The 21,120-nt window shown below is 58.8% G+C and overlaps 1 protein-coding gene across 2 annotated transcripts in view; it reads right to left on the bottom strand.

The window, feature by feature from the left end:
* Positions 1 to 4,438: 4,438 nt before the first annotated feature.
* NFAM1 (NFAT activating protein with ITAM motif 1) overlaps positions 4,439 to 21,120 on the bottom strand; it is a 31,267-nt gene continuing 14,585 nt past the window's right edge. For both annotated transcript variants that reach the window (XM_045835007.1, XM_045835008.1), the window contains exons 3-6: positions 20,027 to 20,139; positions 16,680 to 16,805; positions 6,293 to 6,379; positions 4,439 to 4,930 (exon numbers count right to left, since the gene is read on the bottom strand). In XM_045835007.1, coding sequence (XP_045690963.1) covers positions 4,871 to 4,930; positions 6,293 to 6,379; positions 16,680 to 16,805; positions 20,027 to 20,139 — 386 coding nt within the window. In that variant the 3' untranslated portion in view covers positions 4,439 to 4,870. The remainder of the gene's footprint in view (positions 4,931 to 6,292; positions 6,380 to 16,679; positions 16,806 to 20,026; positions 20,140 to 21,120) is intronic.

Here is a 21,120-nt window from a genome sequence, read left to right as displayed (position 1 = left end):
GCACCAGTCTGGACCCACCATCCCTACTGCCTTGTCTCTGTTTGCCCGAAGAGAGAGACTCCTGTCGGGGGGTGGGGGGCAGCAGCGGGGGGCAGCAGGCCACCCCAGACTCCCGCAGCTCTGACAAACAGGGTGTGAGCGATGGGAGGCCGACGGGCCATCTCTGAAGGAAACCTGTCCCTTCGTGGGCTTCCTCAGCCTAAGACTCTTTCTGTCCCCCTCCCCACAGCAGAGCCCCCCTCCCCTGACCTACGGAGGCAACAGGACCACACACAAACACAGTCGTAGCCAGCCCAGCGATGCCCCTTCCGGGCCATAGGACCTTTAGCCAGGTAGTTAGCTTCTCTGGACCATGGTTTCTGCTTTGGTTAAATGGGGAGGCAAGCCCCTCGTTTCAGGATTAAAGGAGATACTGCAGGTAAATGGCCCGAGGGCTGGAACCAGTACAACCGCCGCGTGTGCGGACTCAGCAGTGCCGGGGGGAGTAGTTCATGTCCACACCCTGACCGGTTTGCAGGTATGTCCAAGATGTCCCCTGCGGCCCTTTCGGCGGTGTGGGACAATGGCGAGCGACAGAAAGGCCACTCTAGAAGCCTGATTACAGGAGGGTCCGCTGGCCCTGCGGAGTCCTTTGCCGTGGGCGAGGCTGGCAGCTGGGAGTGGCTGTCCCAGGCAGACCCCCACCACGGGGGGCCGATGAACAAAGCAAGCGCAGGTAACACCTGCAGGAGGGTGCCGTTTAAGATTTTCAGAACCCCACACAAAGACTACGTATCTTACACGTTCGTATGTACGCATATAGGTATGCAGATGCATAAAAACAGCCCGGAAGAAAACACTCAAAGGACTCAGGGGTCAGCCCTGGGGCAAGGGGTCAGGATGGAGGATTCCAGGTGGCAAGAGCACCTCACCCATGTAGATAGACATTAAAAAATACGTCCACAGCCGGGTGCACAGAGCGGGGCCTGACCCAGCTCGGAGGCCGTGGTGGGAACTGCAGGGCAGAGGGGCCTGGGAAGGGAGGGGTCTCCGTGCCTCATGCCATTGTCCCCAGTTCTTGGAGTCTGGACTCAGAAATGACAAGGGACATCCCCTGGCATCCAAGAGGGACACAGAGAGACGCCACTCCATCAGCCCGGCTGGGCTGAGGCCATGGCCCACCTCTGCTGGCGGAGCGTTCTGCCAAGAAAAGTATTGAACTACATAAAAATCCATCCTGGAAACCCCAGAGGCATCCTTAGAATGGAGCGTGGCCTTTAAATTAGAATGGTAAAAAAAAAAAAAAAAAAGGAAAATACAGGGCAAATTTGCCTGTAACTTGATTTCAGGTTAGTGAGGGCTGGTGGCCAAAAGCCGTGGCTGTGCCTGGCAGGGCACCCCCGCCCCAGCCAAGGTCCCGTGACGGTAGCTGTGAAGGTGGGGTTCCCCGTGCCACGGACACGTGTTCCCATGGAAACTCTGCTTTGCAGAATCCTCTGGAAATTGTCACACAGGAGGGGCCGCCGCTTCCCACACCCACTTTGCAGTTCAGTTTGCAGGGCTGGTTTTCTCCAGCAAGGGCTGAGAGGAGCAAGAGCCGGGGGGGGGGTGGGGGTTGGAGCCTGCACCCATGGGCAGGGGTAGGTGGGCCATTTCGGAGCTGCTGCCTTGCAGAGGCCAGGGCGTCAGGGGCACTTGAAATGTTTCACATGCCCCAAGGCTCTGCAGAGGGCGGCAGGGTTTGACCTAGGAGGAGAGACGGTGGGAAATTCGGGTCAGAGCAAGGGCAGGCCAGGCCTGGGGGCAGGGTCCAGACGGGAGGGAGCAGCACCCGAGGTCTGGCCCTCAGGGCAGCCTGGGGCTACCCCTAGCCTTCCAGGTCCTGCGTGCGCCCTCAGGATGGCTGCTGTCATCTGCCCTTAGGCTCCCCTTCTCCTGAGTGTCACCTGTCCCCCACAGGTCCCCTTCCCTAGGGCACTGTCCCAGCTGCTCTCTTTCTCCAGCACCCCCTGAGGCCACACACACACACACCTCCTGCTTGCCTCCCCTCCCCCCAAGCTGCTCCCCGCAGGGGCAGCCGCAGAGCCTGGGTCCCCACCCACCAGGAGGCCTGCCCCTCATTTAGCAGACCCTCCACACTGCGTCCTGGCAGCCTGCTTTCCCTGAAGGATTAGCGGGGAAGGGACAGTGCCCCAGGCACAGCTGCTGAGCCTCTGCCAGTGGGGAGCCCCCCTGCACCCCATCCTCTCTGAGCAACACTGAGCAGTCTTGATTGTCACTGAAACTCAGGCCCAAGTGGACATGGCTGCTGAGAGGGGGAACCGGGGAGGCCAGCAGCCACCCAGCCCCCAAACGGCCCCCAAGCGTGGTCCCCCTCTCCCTCTCCTCCACCCACTCAGTTACCCGAAAGCCTGCCGGGCTGCCTGCAAGGAGCTCTCTGTCCTCTCCTCCCCACTCACTGCCTGCCACCTGCAGCCCTGTGGGAACCTGCCACCCCTCACCCCTGCCTCCGCCCACCTCCACAGGCTCTCGGTCCTGGGGGCGGCGGGTAACAGCACTCGGTCTTCTTGGCTCCACGGCTGAAGTCCTAGAACAATCGTGCCCCACCCACCCTGGGTCAAAGCCCCTCCCAGGGTCCCACCCTCCCCCCTCCTCCTCCTCCTCCTCCTTTTCTTCCTCCTCCTCCTCCTCCCTGCCTTTCTTCTAGCTCACAGCAAAACCTCCTGGCTACACAGCCTTGCCCTGAACTGGGCTCCGCCACCACGCTGGCAATGTCTGCGTCCACAAGTGGGTGACCAGTCAGTCCCTGAGGACCCCATAAGCCCCAGGGAGGACTTGAGTGGGATTTTGTTCCGAGTGAAGTGGGGAGTGTGGGAGGTTTTGGGTTTTGAGTGCAGGGAGGGACAGGACCCAGTGGAGAAGGGAGTGTGGGGGCAGGGAAGCCGTGCTGGGGCCTGGGCCAGGGCTGGAGGGTGTGGTAATCCCGCCAGGCCCCCCTTCTCCACTCCCGGGGCCAGCTGGAGAAGGCCGATTCCCAGCCGGAGGGTCTGGGGTCCCGGCCCGGCCAAGTGGGCTCCTCCTGGGCTCGCTGGCTCTGGGTTTCTTGCGGAGGCTGCTGCTCCCTGAGCCGTAGTCTCCCCTCTCCAACCCCCCACCCCCGCCCTGGCCGCTGACTCAGGCTGCTGGAGTCGGAAACCTGGACAGTCCTGCTCAAGGCAGCTTCGCCTCCCTAAACAGGCACGCAGTTCATTCAACTCCAGCCTCCTGGGGCGCAGGGGCCTCTCCACTGAACCCTGTCATCTGGCTCGGAGCCCTCCTTGCTGGGTGCCTGCAGGCCAGGCCCAGACCCAGGCTGGGAGGCTGGGGACTCCCCTGTGGGCCCGGGGAGGCCCAGCATCACCCTATTTGAGGGGCAGGGCTTCTCCCGAAAATCAGTCTACGTCCCCCCTCCACCCCAGCTTTTCTCTCCCCGAGGTGAGGGCCTGTGCTGTGCGGAGCCAGCGGCCGGCCCAGTGCTGTTAGGGGCCAGGCTGGGGCTGCACTTTGGGCCCCTGCCCTTCCCACGCACATTTGGGGTTTGTGTGCGCGGGCTCCTCAGGGACCTCTGGGCAGCAGGGGGTGGGGAGGGAGGCCCGACTTGCCCAGTTTACAAATGAGAAAACAATGGAAGGCCAAGGGAGATGCGGGGTGGAGCCCCATAGCCTGGGCGACCTGGACTCTTAGCTCCTGGCTTCCTGTGAGGTGGGTTACCACCCGCAGCGAGGGGCCGCTGCAGGTGAAACGAGGGGTGCAGTGAACCCTCAGAATAGCGACGTGACACAGGGCCAGGCCGGAGGGGCCTGAGCTTCTGCGATATGAAGGGACCCCTCCGCCTACCCAGCGGAGGCCTCAGGCACCAAGCCACGTAGCTAGACCTTGATGGAAGCAGGTGGTCCTCGATCCCCAGGGGACCTGGGCCGGGCATAGCTCCAGTAAAGACGGAGGAGGAGGCTCAAGTCGAGATGGGCCAGAAAGAGGGGCCTGGGGGGGACCAAGGCCTGGGGTAGAAGGAGAAGCAGCTGAGGCCCAAGGGTGGAGAAGGCTTGAGAAACGGGGGTGACGAAGCAGTCGGTGCAGTGCACGCAGGCAGACGGGAGACAACCTCGGGGTTTCCCGAGGTGGGGGGCAGGGAGCTTTAGGTTGCGCAGCTCCTGGTTGGCCAGCGCCTCTCCCTCCCCCGTTCAGAAGGGTCTGGATCCCCTTCCTCACCAGCGGGCACTGGATCTTCGCTGCTCCAGCCCCCCAGGCCCCCAGCCTCTCAGCTACCTCCTCCGCCTCCCGCTCCGTCCCCAAGGCCAGCACGGCCTCTGCAGGACTGTCCTCACCCACGCCCCATACTTCCAGTTCCAGCACCTCCCCTTCACCTTATGCGGCCGCCTGGTGCCTTTGGCCTAGTGCAGCAGGGGCAGGGAGGGCGGGGGACGTTTGCAGAGTTGCTCCTTTATTCATCCGCTTTGCGTGCACACAGCACAGACGAGGGTCCCTCGCCAGGGCCCTCCCGAGGAGCTCCCAGGGGCCCAGTGGGCCGCGGTGCAGGCCGGTGCCAGGAGAGCCTGAGGGTGTCGAGGGGGCGAGGAGGGCTCTGGGAACAGGCAGCGTCCGTGAGAGCCCTTGAGACTGAGGAAGGGCCCTCCTCGCAGAGGGAACAAGCTGGACCAAGGCCTAGAGATGGCGAACACTCGGTGGGCCTGCCTGGGCCGGGGGCGGGCCGAGGCAGGAAGGGCCTGGGGTGTGGGGGAGAGTGAAGGGGTGCTCCAGGGCCTCACTCCCGGTCCAGACCAAGTCCTTGGGAGGGAGGGGCTGCGCCCGAGCCCCTGATCCAGGGCGAGACCTACGGGCAGGTGGAGCCGTCCTAGAGGTTTTCATAGACCAGGTTAAATTCATCGTCGTTCTCGAACCTATGTGGATTTTCCTGGGGGAAACAGAGAAATTACAAGTAACAGGGAAAAGAACAAACTTGCACTAATCCCATTTTCGTCAGAGGCAAACAAACTGATGGCCTCCTGCGCACCTGTGACAGGGACGCCAGCCCCTGCCCCCAAGCCCCCCTGGCCAGCCCGTTCTCTCTCTCGGCCCCACCACGCCCCTGCTCGCTGCCCCACGGGCCTCGCCTTTCCCGCGCCTCCCTGCACGCACGCTCTTTCTTCTGTCTGGGTGGTCCTTCGACCCCACTTCTTCCCCCAAAACTTCCTACTCACCTGCGGGGCTTGCTCAGCATCCCCAGCAATCCCCCTCTCGGGCCCCCTGCTCTGTGCTTCCCCAGAGCCTACCTCTCAGACAGGCCACAAGTGTGTCCGTGTACTTGTTGAGTCGGTGACCCTGTTCCTGCAGCCCCGAGGCTACTGGAGGGCAGGGGCGTGTCTTACCATCCCGGCCAGCACCCCGGGGCCCAGCACAGGGTGGGCACTGCCTGGGATGGCCCGGGCACATGGGTGTCCTGGGATGGCCCGGGCACATGGGTGTCCCGGGATGGGGAAGGCCTGCCTCCTGTCAGGGCCCAGCTCAGGGCAGAGTATGGAAAGGGCTCTGAGAATAGGAGATTCACCCCACAGCGCCAGCCTGGGCCCCCGGGGCGGGGGAGGCCAGGCACCAGCCCCCTCACTTCCCGATGGCTCTTCTAGGGTACCCATGAGCTCCTGTATCCGCTTAACAGCCCGTTGTGCTTTATGGGGTCCAGCTCTCAGATGTTACTTGACTTGGAACTCGTTTGAATTCAGGGGCACTTGGTTTTGCAGCCAAGTGTCATGCATCCACTTTACAGATGAGCAAACAGAGGTTTAAAAGAGAATCGCGATGAAGTGAAATGCCGTGGCCGCCAGCACAGTGATAAGGGAGCCCTGACCAGGCCGGCCCGGGCCGGCACCAGCCCGGACTCCAGCTCCCGACCTGAGCTGACATCGGCCTGGGGGCAGCTGGAAGCCTCACACCCCCGGCCTGATTGGCCACTGCAGACACCATGTGGGTGCCTGGTGGGTCCCACCGCAACATTCGATCCTCATGGTAAACCCATATGAGCTGCCGGGCTCCTCCATTCACAGACAGGAGACTCGGGCACAGAGGGCAGCTGCTTGGCCAGGGCTACCCAGCGGCTAAAGGGCAGAGCGCAGGTTCCCATCCTCTAGTGCTGTCGCCGCTAGGCCGGCAGTCTCAGGACAGTGCTCCGAGCCTCAGCTGGTGCTCACGCCTGTGGTCTGGTTTGCCCCCTTGCACAGACGAGGAGAGGGTCTGATGGAGTTAAGGGGGAGCCGGGCTGGCTGCCCTGTGCCCTGCATACCTGTGAGACCAGGCTCCTGCTGGAGGGTGTTCTGCTGGCCCCGGGCTGCATGCAGGCGTAGATTTCAGTCTCCCGGCGCTGCAGGGCCTGCAAGAGATGGCGTGAGGGTCAGAGCGGGGTGGACAGAGGGGCAGGGCCTGGCCCTGGCAGCCTGCGGGAGCTCAGAAGATGGGCAGACCCTGCGGGCCATGGTCTGCGAGGGGACGCCACGCCACGTCTGGTCACACTGCCGCACCTGTTGTACCTGCCATTCCCTCTCTTGGAGCCACCTCACCCCTTCGCGCTGGCACAGGGTGACTGCTCTCTGTGCCCCCTGCCACCTCCCTCCCACCCCCTCAAGGCTCCAGCCCGCAGACCCCAGCCGTGGTACCGTGGCAGTCGCCGCAATGGCACGCCCTCCGCCATCCAGCCTTACTCCCCTCGCTCAAACCCCCATCCCTCTGAGGGTCCCACCCACCCGTCCACACCTCGAGATCTCCCTTGACGCCCCCACTCCAGCTGGCACTCACAGGTGACCTGGGCACCCAGGGGGGTCACCCTTCTCTCCCATCCAGCTGTACCTGGTTTGTCCCTTGGTCTCTGAACGCATGGTTGTGCATGGCACACTTCGAGAACACCGCTACATGGCCCGTGATGAGGGACCCCTCCCTCACCTGGGCGTGTGTTTCGGGGCCATACCCATTCTTGGCCCAACTGTGAGCAGCCTGGCCAGAGCGCCTCAGGGTGGTGGAAAGACCCGGGGCTTTGAAATCGGACAAGACTAAGTTCAACTCCTGGCTCTGCCCCTCAGTTTCCTCATCTGTAAAATGGGAATAATCCTATCTATCCTGCAGGCTCGATGCATGATTCAATGAGATATTGTGCGTGACGGGCCCAGCACAGGGTCTGGAAAATAGCAGGTGCTTCACAACTGCAGAGTCATCGTCAGGGAAATGGTCATGAAAGAGGCCGGACACCTCCCTCCCCCTTCTGTGGTCACAGCCTGGGCCCCGTGTGGGACCGTCAGGGATGCTGTCGGGGACTGTCAGAGCAGAGCCACCAACAGCCTAAGCGAGAGGCAGGAACTTTTCCTTCCCACGTGTGCATGTCATAGGGATGCCAGCTGGTTGCCAAGGAGGTGGTTTCCCTGGCAACAGGCAAGCAGGGGTTGCCGAGGCAGGCTGGAGAGACAGGTGGTGCTCTGAGGCGAGGAGGGGGGGACGCCGAGGGGAGGAGGGAGGCGCCGAGAGGCAGCGGGGCATGAAAACCCGTGTAATAAACCATTTGGCTCTGGGGAGTCCCTCACTTCAAGGGCATCACTCACAGTGAGAGCAAGGTGGCCCTGGGGACCAGTTCGAGGGGCCTCGGAGTCGGACAGAGGGTGGGTGGGTCTCGGCAGAGGGGCTTCCAAGCTGCCCCCTGGTAGGGAAGGGTGCAGGGCTGCCCCGAGGAGCAGCCCCAGTTCTGGTGGAAGGCAGCTGCCCAGGCCTGCTCCGACCCATCGGGTTGTCACGCTTGCCCAAAGCGCCGGCCATCGCCCACAAGCCTGGCGCACAGAAGCCCTGTGCCCCTACCCTCTGTCCACCCAGGCCCGGGTCTCCACGGATCTGACCGCCCCTCCAGCCGGACACTTCTGGTCACAGAGAGGAAGGAGGAACAGCCGCCTGCCGACACCCCTGCAGCAGAGCGGGTCCCGGCTCCTGCGGGCGGCTGCCTCTCCCTAGTGTCCGGCTCACGTGGGCTGCCTGCCGCACATTACTCCGGAGAGCCCCAGAGATGTCTCGGGTCCCACCGCCCCTCTGTGGGGGAGCCGAGACTGGAACCCAGGCCTTTTGCCCCCAGCTCCTTGTGTTCCCATGAGGCCAGGGGCTTTCTGAGCCAGACAAAGGCGCCCTGCCCCAGGACCCCGCGGGCCGCTGGCCCACACCGGCAGGTGGTCGTGCCCAGGGCAGGAGCAGCTGCAGGGGCTGAGGGCGGGGAGGCCTACAGAGGTGCTGTCAATTAGCAGCTGAGCAGCGAAGCCTCTGACAGGTCCTGACCTGCTGGCGGCATTTGCATTCAGGGTGAGACCCGCATCACCAGGCTGTGAAACACAGGGCAACCTCAGAGGCTCTGAACCAGGCCCTGCCGGCATTTCTAGGTGGTGAGGAGGCTGGCCTCCTTCGGGGTGGGCCTGCTGGGATTGGCCCGCCCAGGCCTCTGCAGGGGCGGGGCTGGGCCGGAGCTGAGCGGGGCCTGGGGCTGTGCCTTGAGGGGGCTGGACTAGACTGCACAGTGGCGATCCTGGGGTGCGCTGCACTGCGCAGGGCTGTGCTGTCCTGTTAGGGAGATCGGGCCATGGAGGGGGCGGGGAGGTTGCAGTTTTAAAAAGGGAGGTCAGGAAGCCCCTCACTGCAAAGGGGCCATCTGAGCAGAGAGCTGGGGACTGAGGGAGCGGCCCCAGGGACAGTCACAGAAAGGACACGCTAGAGCAGAGGGCACAGCCAACATTGAGGCCCTGTGGCGGGGGGCCATGCCTGGGACGTTTGGGGAGCAGCAGGGAGGCCAGTGTGACTGGAGCAAGTGAGTGACGGGGAATGACAGTGGGGGGACATGTGAACAGAGCTCTGGGAGGCCACGGTCAGGGCTGTGACGCTGACTCTGAGCCGGACAGGAACCTCTGAAGGGTGAGGAGACAGGCGACCGTGTTGCTCAGACCCGCCCCTCCCCGGATCAGCACTGACCGGAGGCCCCCGGGCCGCTGGGCTCTGAAACCCGCCGCTACTTGCAACGGAGGCCACGCGCCCGACGGGCTGCTCCCGGCAGGTGGTGAGCACTAAGGACACCTGCCCTGGGGGACCCAGGGCTCCTGTACCTTGGAGCTCCCAGTGGCCTCCCGAACCCTCCCGAGGCAGCAGGGTGCTCACTGCTTCCTCTGTGCCTCCCTCCCCCGCCCCCTCACTCAGGACCAGCCCTGCATCGGCCCCATGGCTCCCCTGGCCTGCCCCAGTCTCTGTCCCAGGTGGTTTCTCTGCTGGAACTACCGCGCACGTAACCCCAGCGGCTGTCTGCTCCTCGGGGGACCCAGACACGCCCGGGGCTCGGCTCGGAGCAGAGCGGCCGCGATCCGTCTGCGGTTGGACGGATCCCTCCGCTGCTGCGGGGTCGGGGACACACTGGGAGGCAGGGAGCGTAACAGGCCGGCTGGTTCGACACTAACTGCAAGACGCCAGGCAACAAATGGTGGGGGCCCCCTGGGGGGGTGAGAGGGGTCAGGTTCCAGATGTGCTTGGAAACAAGATGTGCTGATGGACCAGACACGAGCAACAACTTCCATGTTGTTAGCCTGAGCGACCGGAAGCGCGGAGCAATCATTCACCGCGCGGAGGGGACCGTGGGGGGAGGCGCTCCGGCGGGTGGTAAAGAATCGGTTTGGCCGGAGAGAGAAGCAGACGGAACACCCAAATGGAGTCGACTCCAGTGATCAGAGATGTCTGGGCTGGAGACACAAATCTGGGGGGCTGCTGGAGCCTGGATGGTCTCAAAACCTTGAGGCTGAACGAGAGCACCCAGGGAAGGGGGTGAGGGTCAAAAAGAAAGGGTCCCAGAACCGGACCCCAGTGTTTACAGGCCAGGGGTCCAGGGGTCCCTAAGGAGGAGACTGACGAGGTACGTTTGTGAGTCGGGGGGGGGGGTGGGCATCCGGACAGAGTGGAATGTTCCAGAAGCAAGTGAAGAAAGTGTGTCAAGGAGGAGGGAGCTCTCAGTGGAGTCCGACACCGCTTACGCTTCAGGGCCAGTGACCGGCCGGGAGCTGCCCGGTGGGCGTCGCGGTGCGGAGGTCGGTGCCGCCCTCGAGAAGGGAAGAGCGGCCGAAAGCCGGCAGCGGGCCAGGAAGGAGAGGCAGAAACCGCGCCGACAGTTCTAAGACGTTCTGGAGAAAGTGCAGAGTTGCTGGAGGGGCATGTGGCTCAAACAAGGAATTTGAGGTGGAAGAAACCATAGCATGTCCGCAAGCTGTAAGTGTAGTATTATATCATTAGCCCTATTGTACAGGTGATGGAGCCAAGGTTCGGAAAGTTTCAGTGGCAGAACTCGTGAGCAGAACAACCGGGTTTGAACCCCAGACTGTCTGGCCCACTCCAAATCCATGCTGTTTTGTAGGTAAATTAAAGTGTTTTTTTCTTTTATTGATTCTAGAGAGAGAGGAAGGGAGGGAGAAAGAAAGGGAGCAAAACATCAATGTGAGAGAGAAGCATCGATCAGTTGCCTCTTACATGCACCCAGACTGGGGACCGAACCCGCAACCCAGGCCTGTGCCCTGATGGGGAACCGAACCAGTGACCTTTTGGTTTATAGGATCATGCCCAACCCACTGAGCCACATCAGCCAGAGATAATAGGTAAACTGAAATAAAAAAAAAAGTCAGAGAACTATAGCGTTTTATCCCCATGTCTTAATATATCCTAAGCATTTCCCTGCATGAATAAAAAGCAAAATTTGACGTAATTAAAAGGAGAATACACAAATCTACCATTACATGGGCAGATTTTAACTCACTTCTCTTAACATTTGTTAGATAAAAAAACAAATAAGGGCATGGGGTGTTTTAACAACATCAATCGGGCCTAATCGACATAAGCGAACACTCACGCTGCCACGCACGGTGCACAAAGCCAGTTCTTCCCACCGGCACGCAGAGCGTGAGCTCATCCATCAAGCAAATCTCCGAAGACTTCAGAGGGTTAAAAGCATACAGACTATATTCTCTGATCACAGAGGAATTAGTGAGAAATAAAAAAACAGGATAATAACTAGAAAATAATTAAACATTTGAAAATTAAGCAAAGCACTTTCAAATAACCCATGGGGTTAGGAGGAAATCTCAATGAAAAATTTAAGCTGAAAGATAATTAAAAATACAACATGTCAAAACTTGTGGGATACAGCTAAAGCCATACATAAAGGGAAGTTCATAGCTTTAACTGCATAAATTAAAAAAGGAGAAAGATTGAAAATCAATAATCTAAGTATCCATCCATAGAGAGTAGCGGAAAGAATATTCAAAAATCTTTCCCTAGAGGTTGGGGACAAGACAAAGATGCCTGCTGTCCTCACTCCTATTCCCCATCATATCAGAGGTCTTGGGCACAGCAATAAAGCAAGAAAAAATAAAATAAAAGGTATGAGAATTAGAAAGAAAGAAATAAAACTTCCATTTTCATAGATGACATAGCTGTGTTCATACATAATCCAAAGGAATTTATAGAGAAACTATTAGAATTAATGGATGAATTCAGCCCGGTCACTCTATATATAGAAAGTCAATATACAAAAATCAATCTTGACTTCCAGTCAAGATGGCGGCGTAGGAAGACATGGCTCCCCTCCCTCCTCGCACAACCCCAACAAAGTTACAACTAATATAGAACCACCATTGCTCAGAACCGACAGAAATCAAGTTGAATGGAAGTCTCGCAACTACGAAATGAAAGAAACCACATCCCTCCAGACGGGTAGGAGAAGAGCAGACACAGAATAGGCTGGTCCATTACCCACGTGTGGTGGCTAAAAACTCAGAAGGGGTATCTCAAGAGCAAGGAGTCCCAGACCCACACTGGGCCTTCCAACCCAGGGTTCCAGTGCCAGGGAAATTAGTCCCCACAACTTCTGGCTGCAAAAACCATTGAGGATTAAGTCAGTGGAAGAAATTTCTGGAACCCCAAGCAGTTCCTCTTAAAGAACCCACACACGGACTCACCTACTCAGACTCACTCCCTCTGGGCTCTGGTGCCAGGGTGGCAGCTTGGGAGGCCCCAGTGGCGTGCAGGCAGAGGCTGAGGTCTCTGGCATCAAGAGGAACAGAGGCCATTGTCCCTTTTCTGGGTCCTCCTCCCACAGATACAGCAGACTGGTACTGCATCTAAGATTGCGTCAACCTGGCTAACACTGTTTCATACACCTTGGAGATCCCCAGAGACTCTGCCCTACCCAACTTACTGGCCCACCCAAGGTGCTTTTCTATATGAATGGTTGGTCTCGACTCATGCCGCACAACTTCCTAAGTCCTTTCACACAAGCAGCAGCCGGCCTCAGTGAGCCCCAGGACCAGAACTAGCAGCCTAGATTCACAGCTTGGCTTCATCTCAGAAATCTCCAAGCCTAACACAAGTAGCAGCCATCTCAGATTGCGTTATAGCTCAAGCAGAGTGGCTCTGGGCAAAACACAGGTGGGGACTGACCTTGGCCTGCATCACCGGGAAACCCCAAGGCCAGTGCACCCAGTGGACAGCAACAGACCACATCAGAGCCCCACCACCTGCCCCTGCACAGCTGATCCTCCACGGAGGGTAGAGGTTGGTGGTCAGTGGTCTCAGCCAGTCCTTGCAACTGACTGGCCTGGGTAAATCCCTTCCATTGATTTGTCAAAAGCAACCAAGGCTCAACTACAAGAGGAAGATCTGCACAGCCCACACAAAGGGTACACCTCGGGTACCCAGCTTGGGTGATCAGGGAGGCTGTGCCACTGGACCCTACTATGTTAGGCCACACTATCAAGATATGGAGTCAAAGCAGCTCTACCTGACACATAGAAACAACCACAGGGAGGCTGCCAAAATGTGGAGACAAAGAAACATGGCCCAAATGAAAGAACAGATCAAAACTCCAGAAAAAGAGCCACATGAAGTGGAGATAAGCAATCTAGCAGATGCAGAGTTCAAAACACTGGTTATAAGGATGCTCAGGGGACTTAGGGAGGACCTCAGCAGCATAAAAGAATCAGTCAGAAATGAAGGACACACTAATTGAAATAAAGAACAATTTACAAGGAAACAACAGTAGAGTGGATGAAGCCAAGAATCAAATCAATGATACGGAACCCAAGGAAGCAAAAAACAACCACTCGAAACAACAAGAAGAAAAGAATGTCCCCCCAAAATGAAGATAGTGTCAGCAGCCTGTGGGGCAACTTTAAGCAATCCCACATTTGCTTCATAGGGGTGCCAGAGGGAGAAGTGGAAGAGCAAGAAGTTAGAAATCTATTTGAAAAACTAATGAAAGAAAACTTCCCTAATTTGGTGAAGGAAATAGACATGCAAGTCCAGGAGAGCCCCCACCAAGGTGGACTGAAAGAGGCCCACCCCAAGACACATCATAATTAAAATGCCAAAGGTTAAAGATAAAGAGGTGGGAGGGAGGGTGTTGACAGGTGAGGTGATTAAGAAGTACAAACTGACAGTCACTGAATAGCCATGGGGATGTAAAGTACAGCATAGGAAAGGGAGTAGCCAAAGAACTTATATGCATGACCTGTGAACATGAACAATGGTGGGGGGATTGCTTGAGGGAGTGGAGGGTGCTGGGTGGAAGGGAGCAAAAATCAGGACAACTGGAATGGCATAATCAATAAAATTTTAAGAAGTCTGCCCTGGTTGGTGTGGCTCAGTGGACTGAGTGCTGGCCTGCAAACCAAAGGGTCGCCAGTTTGATTCCCAGTCAGGGCACATGCCTGGGTTTTGGGCCAGGTCCCCTGTAGGGCATGCATACACATGAGACAACCACACATTAATGTTTCTCTCTCTCTCTTTCTGCCTCCCTTCTTCTCTCTACAAATAAATAAATAAATCTTTAAAAAATTAAAAATAAAAATCTTTTAAAAAATCAATCAGTCCTGACTGGTGTGGCTCAGTGGACTGAGTGCTGGCCAGGAGCTGATGGGTCTCTGGTTCCATTCCCAGTCAGTGCACATGCCTGGGTTGCAGGCCAGGTCCCCAGTGAGGGGCACATGAGAGTCAACCACACATTGATATTTCTATCCCTCTCTTTCTCCCTCCCTTCCCCTCTGTCTGAAAGTAAATAAATAAAATAAAGTCTTTAAAAAATCAATCATATTTCTACATACCAGCAATAGACAATTGGAAAATTAAATGGAGCCCTGGCCAGTGTGGCTTAGCTGGTTGGAGCATCCTCCTATAAACCGAAAGGTTGTGGGTTCGATTTCTGGTCAGGGCACATGCCTACGTTGTGTGTTCAATCCCTGGTCTAGGAGCCTACAGAAGGCAAACAATCGATGTTTCTTTGTTAGAGAGAGAAACATCACACTCTCAGATTCTCTGAGGGTGAGAGAGAGAGAGACACTGATGTTTCTCTCTCTCTCTGTCTCTCTCTTTCCCTCTTCATCTCCCTGATTCCCTCTCTCCCTCCCTCCCTATCCCCTTCCTCTCTTTTTAAAAGCAAAAAAAGAAAAAATGTTCTCAGATAAGGATTTTAAAACAAAGGTTTTTTTATTTTATTTTCTAAAAATTTTTAAGCTTTCTTTTTTTAAAGTTGTTTTTTTGTTGTTTTTGTTTTTTTAGAGAGAAGGGAAGGGAGGGAGAAAGAAAGGGAGAGAAACATCAGTGTGTGGTTGCCTCTCACATGGCCCCCACTGGGGACCTGGCCTGCAGCCCAGACATGTGCTCTGACTGGGAATCGAACTGGTGACCCTTTGGTTTGCAGCCCACACTCAATCCACTGAGCTCTACCAGCCAGGGCTTTTAAAAAAGATTTTTTAAAGAAATGGAAATGAGGACAACACTTATATCCTAAAACCTTTTGAGGATTAATGAGATAATACTTAAAAGCCCTATCATGGTGTCTAGCACATAGTAGGTATTCAACAAATGGCTCCGGACAATATCACCCTGGTGGTTAATGTCATTCTCATCTGCTCAGGTCCAGTCCCAGCTGGTAGGGACCGGTCTCACGGGACAGCAAAGTCTGCGGGCTCCCTTCACATCTTCCTTCTGGTCTCCAGCCTCTCCAAGCCGCCCTGCAACCCCGGGGGGCGGGGGGCCGCTCTCCCCACGCCCCAGAGACTTCCGACTGAGCCCCCTCGGAGTCTCAACACAGGCGAGAAAGGTGTTCCATGCCAAAGTGGGTCTCTGTCATCAAAAACAAGCTTGTAGGAGAATATTTACTCATGTGCAAAGATGTTCCTGAGATAGTGTAACGTGAAAAAAATAGCTATATCACTCCAGTACAAAAAAAAGTATGTGTGAATGTATGTAGGGGTCTCTCTATGTGTTTTTGTTAAAGGCCTAGAAGGTATAGAAGTCAATGTCGCTAGTATTTATCCTGGAAGGGGATAGAATTAGGATAATGGTTATCTTTTTCTCTCTGATATATATATATGAGAGAGAGCTAATGTGTGCGTGCGTGAGTGCGTGCGTGCGTGTGTGTGTGTGTGTAGAGAGAGCAAAGTGTTTTATTTAACAGCTGACACCAGAAGTCCTCATGGGAAAACACCGTGATGAGTCTCGGGGAGGGGAGAGAGAATGTGGGGTTGCCTGGAGCCACGTGGGAGGCCGGGGCGGGTGGGAATTCCCCGGGTGGAGGGCCCGCAGACCCCGAGTGAGCTGGCATCCTTCTGTTCCATTCGGAGCTGTCAGCACGGCCCCGTGGGGACGTCCCTTGGCCTTGTCCCCATCTGCCCCCATCCCTAGAAAACAGCCACGCTCTGAATGCCCTCTGCGCGGGGTTTTGTAGAGACCGAGAGAGGGCCCAGGTCTCATGTGTGAGTCAGGGCGGAGGGGACAGGATCCCAGGGTCGGAGGCAGCCCCAGAACACACTCCTGGGGAGCCTACAGGGCTCTGCACCCCCCAGATGTGGGGCTAGGGGCCCAACCTGGCAGCTCTGGTTCTCACGGAGACCCCAGCTGGCATGGGTGGCATTTATTCCTCGCTTTCTCTGCAATGAGCAAGGTTACTCGTGTAAAATAGATGTAACTGAGCGAGGATGCTCATCGCCTTCCCAGCCGCCGGGCAGACTGGCTGCGTGCAGACTGGCTGCGTGCAGACCGGCAGGCAGCTGGGTTGGGTGGGCACACCCGGCTGGGCACGGACGGGGCTGAGCCTCTCTGCCCCAGATAATGATGGAAAACGCAAGGGCACGTGGAAAAGCGCCCCCACCTGTATCTCCTCTTGACCGATCGTAAGGACATGAAACAATGTCCGTATGTGACGAGGAGGGGGTGTGGGAAGAATTAAAAGTCGTTGACGAGCGAAGGGCTTGGGACAGCGCCTGACCTTTTCCTCTTTTTGTGATTCTTGTTGCCGCGACGGCGTGTGTGCAATAAAAACAGGAAGGATTTGGTGAGCCGGCCCACGGCACCATCTGGTTGGATGAAGGACTTGTCTTTCTTCCTGATCAACCCAGGCCTGCTATCCCTCCTTCCAGAAGTGGAGGGGGGGCCAAGGGGGGGACCCGGGGTAGTTCGCATAATCTCACTCCACTTCCCTAGAGAGCCCAGCAGGTGGGACTTCGTGTCCCCAGTTTACAGATGAGGAACTGAAGTCTCGGAGAGGTCACAGCCAGTGCACGACCAAGCCAGGGAACCAGACCTCACGTGAGGCCCGAGAGGCAGGGGCGCGAGGCCCCAGGACTCACCGTGTAGAGGGACTCGGCGGCGGCCGGAGGCTGCTCTGCTGTGGCGGTGCTTGCAGCCGGGCCCGGAGCCAGGGCTGGAGACGGGCCCTTCCGGGCTGGGCGTTTGTGTGAACGCTTCATCTGTTTCTGCGAGGGAGCAGCAAGTCAGACGTCAGGGCTGCGGACGAGGGACGCCCCAGCCTCCCTGCCTGCACTGGCCCACCGGGGGAAAGCACGGCAGGCTGTCGTGAGGCCACACAGAAAGTGACCACTCAGCACCTTTCCCCCAACCTCTCCAGGGAATGGTGCCAAACGCCTCCAAGATCTGCGTCTGACCGCTTCTCCTCCGGGAAAACCCAGCGCTGATAAAGACCCCACGAGGCACTGCCCACGGACCCAAGGCCGGACTCAGGGAGGCGGGGGCTGCAGGGCAGTGCCCGTGTGACCGGGTCACCAGCTACTGCGCAACTGCTGGGGGCGGCGCTGAGTCAGCGCCGGAGGGACCCGGTGTGCAGGCCCGCCCTGCCCTCCCTGGCTCTGCCCTCCCTGGCTCTGCGGCCTCCCGAAAGCCCCCTGCCCCTCGCAGGGCCTCCGCCGCTTCATCAGGAACCCTCCTCCGCAAAATTGTTGCAAGAATTCAGGGAAGGAAGCAAGGAAGAGCTTAGGTGGCCCTCAGCCGCACTCTCGTCGGGTCCCCTTGGTAGCCTCGTTGCGCGAAGAGATGGACACCGTCCCTGCCCTCCCGGAGCTCGGGACCCAGGGGGGAGTTGGACAAGGACCTGGAGCTTTTACTGAAGTGTGGGACACTCACTGACCCGCGGGGACAGAGCCTCCGGCACCTGGGGAGAGCATGGGCACCTCGGCTGGGAGGAAGGGGTGTTTGAGACCTGAGGGCGGAGAAGTTTGTTTGGTCAGAGAGGGAGGAGAGGCAGAGGGAGGAGCATGTGCCAACTCCCAAAGGTTCTGAGGAACTTCCAGATGGTCAGCACGGCCAGAGAGAGAGAGAGGTGGACCTGCGGGGTGGGGGGGGGGGGGCGGTCAGCACCGCTGTGCAGGGGCGCGTGAAGGGAACACGAGCAGCGGAACGTCAGGGGCTTTAGAGGGGGGCGGGGCAGAGTCACAAGCTGGGGTCGGAAAAAGCTCCGGCTGGCTGCTGCCTGCAGCACTAATGGCAGCCCCGGGAGGTGGGAAGCCGGAGGGCGCAGAGAAAGAGTGGGAGGCGGCACCGCCGGGTCCTTCCGAGGAGGAGGAGGAGGCCCGGGGAGGCCGTCCGAGCGCGCCCCCTCGGCGCAGGCACCACACTGCCAAGAGTGGAACAACAGCCTCATCTCTGGGTAGAAGCTAATTAAAAACCCTGGCTGCCTGCCAATCCCCAGCCCATTTACTCGGGATTAGCTCTCGAGAGCTACTTCACTCTCAGGCGGAAGCCGGCGCCACCCCCGGTCGCAGCAGCAGAACGGTGCTGCTCGGGCGGCTCGGGAAGGTGGAGCCTCACTGGGTGCGGGGAGGGGCTCTGAACACTCCACCTGCCTCGTCTCACGTCCCCCAATAAACCTGCAAAGCAAGTCCTCGTATTATCTCTGCTCCACACAGGAGGATGAGCAGGCTCAGAGACGGCCAGCCACTTGCCTGAGGCCACAGAGCCAGGAAGTGGCAGAGGTAGGATTTGAACCCAGGTCTGTCTGATTCACCTGACAGGACCTGGAGTCTCCGCTGTGTTCTTTTATTTGGCGGTGTAGGTCTCACAGACAGAGACAGGTACCCGCACCCACGTCACACTTTACAGTTTGCAAAGAACTGTGGGACCGGTTCTTATTTCCATTTAACCCACATCATAGCCTGAGGAGGGGGGCATGGAATTCCCACTTAAAAGATGGGGAAACTGAGGCCGGCCCACCTAGTCAATGACTGCCCTTGATCAAACCCAGATGCCCTGCTCTCAAACCTGGTGCCCCTCCCCTGACCACCTGCTTTGAAGTATCTGTCACGGGCAGAGGCCTTGGCTCCCCTCCAGACAGCTGGGGGGCTGGTGCCTCTCCCCTGGACATTGCCGAGGCTGGCGGGTGTGAGTCGTGGGCAGGGGCTGCCCTGGACTCCATGGTCAGCAGGAGCCCGGACTGGCCTCACGGCACTCCTACTGAGACTAGTGGGGCCGCCAGCGTGGTAAGCGCCATGGCGGGGTCGTGGGAGGGAGCCCCGAGTCTGCCAGGGGACGGGGCCGGACTTCCCAGAGCTTGCACCATCTCCTGAAGATGGGGGAGGGGTCTGGGAAAGTGTCCCCGGCTGCAGGAACAGCACACAGAGTAGCCCGGGGACAGGACTGTGGGACCTGTCAGGGACACGCAGAAGGACAGGCTGCCAGACAGAAAGTGGTCGGATGGACACAAAATCGGGGGCGGGGGCTGCAAGGGCAGGGCCACAAAAGGCGGGATGCCACCGTTCCGTTACTCAGAGAGCTGCCAGGGCAGGGAGTCGGTCAGACTGCGTCAGGTTCGCGTTTTCTGAGGCTCCCCCCGCTGCCGCAGGTGTGGGCGGGCTGAGAGTTGGGAGGGACAGCGAGGGGAGGGCGAGAGAGCTCCAGCAGTGGCAGGCCTTCCAGTGGGGGACGGGGAGGCTGGGCCGGGGCCAGGGTCCCAGGGAACACGGAGGGAGCCTTCCTGGAAGAATCAGGCCGGTGTGTTTTGTTACAGGTGCAGGGACACTCCGCCCCTTGGAGCCCTGTCCCTGGCCAACACCGTTCCCTTCTAATGGTGATTCTCAAATGAACACGCCAGTCCGTGTGGCCACCGCGGCCCAGGAAAGCAGCGGGGGCTCCGTGTCCTCCCCTGTGAAATGGGGGTGACGCCGTCGTCCTGCGTCCTGCTTTGGAGGGGGCCGCCTCTGGCTCCTCTCCACTCGTGCTTCCACGAGCACACACTAAGCGTCAGTCCCTGCCCCCAAGGGCTCACTCTCTGGTCGGGGGACAGCACTACACACCTAAGCAAGAGCGTGGGGAGCACAGTGAGAAAGTGGGGAGACCCAGATTCCAGGTAAGTGGTGGATGCAGCCTGGGGCCGGGGGCGGGGTGGGAGGGGCCGGTGGCCAGGGAGAAGGGGCTAGATCCTGGACAGCAAAGGCTGAAGAGCTGTGGTTCCTTGCAACTCATAGTGAGCGGTTGGTAGCTCAGGCCCAGCCACGGGTAGGGTGAGGGAGGGGCCTGGTGCAAGGAGCCACAGGGAACCCCTATCCCAGGACCCCTCTGCAGAACGCTCCAGGATGTACACCGTGCGGGACAAGCAGGCAGCCCCTCGGTCCTCGGGAGCCCGCCCAGTGGACAGTGAGGGGTGGCGGGGCAGCGCAGCTGTGCCCGCGTGTGCGTGCCTCCCTACCTTCTTCCAGAGCAGCAGAGCCGTGCACAGGATGCTCAGGACACTCAGCAGGCCGATGAGGCAAAAGAGCAGGACATTCTGGGGGGCCCTTGAGGGCTCTCGGTAGCCTGTGTCTAGGAGGAGGGCGGGGAAGGAGTGGCACCTGTGACACCCCACACTGCCAACCCGCAGGACCCTGATCCCTAGCCTCCTTTTCCCAGAATCCCCCGCACCTCCCCCAAGAACCCCCAGACTCCCACCTCTCCTGAGGTGCACACTCTCCCACTCGCCCTGGCTGAGGCCCTTCCAGTGTTTGCCGCCCAGTCCTGGCTCAGGCAAGGCCCACCTCCCAGGCCTCCCAAGTGCCCTGCCACAGTGAGCGGGCTCCACGGCAGGCTGCCTGCAGAACCCTGGGCAAGTCATTTCCTCTCCTGGGGCCCCCTCTTCTCCGCCCGTGAAACAGTGATCGTGTGGGCGGGCAGGGTGAGGCTGCAGAGGACACTTCGTTCTGGACCCGGCAGGTGCCCGGCCTGCACACACGGGGGCCCTGGGGGGGTGTGGAGGGCACAGCCCAGCCCCTCCCTGGAGCCGTCCATCCTTTCCTCCCTCCGCCCTGCTCTCCATCCATCCGGCTGGCAAAAATTTGCAGCATGCTGACCACGAGCTAGGCATGTCGCTGTCTGTTATTTATCCAGTGCACCCTGTTACCAGGTTCCAGCCTCGTGTGCAGGGCCCGATTCACCCCCACACCAGCCTGTGACAGGCAGGGTGTTGCCATGAAGACCAGGCCCAAGGCCCCACCCTGGCAAGCTACAGGACTGGGGTCCACTCCCAGGACTTGGGTCTCTGAAGCCCCGGCCCCTCCCAACAGGAGTTGGAGAGGCAGGTCAGAGAGAGAATCACGGCTCCGGGGACAAGCTGTTCTTAATTTGTTGGTGTCATCGCTCCTTTGAGAATGTGATGAAAGCTAGGAATCTGTCCCCAAAAAGATGCACATGAGCCACGGGCTCACTCACAGGCCGCCGCCATCCTGAGCGCGCATGCCCCGTTCCACACTCGCTCAACGCCCGCCTTGTGCCCACAGGACACTGAGACCAAGGGACCAAGTGATACCT

Source organism: Phyllostomus hastatus, unplaced genomic scaffold (assembly GCF_019186645.2).
Source record: "Phyllostomus hastatus isolate PE091 unplaced genomic scaffold, TTU_PhHast_1.1 phas_contig_198, whole genome shotgun sequence".
Taxonomy (NCBI): domain Eukaryota; kingdom Metazoa; phylum Chordata; class Mammalia; order Chiroptera; family Phyllostomidae; genus Phyllostomus; species Phyllostomus hastatus.
This window is presented reverse-complemented; position numbering and strand designations above follow the sequence as displayed.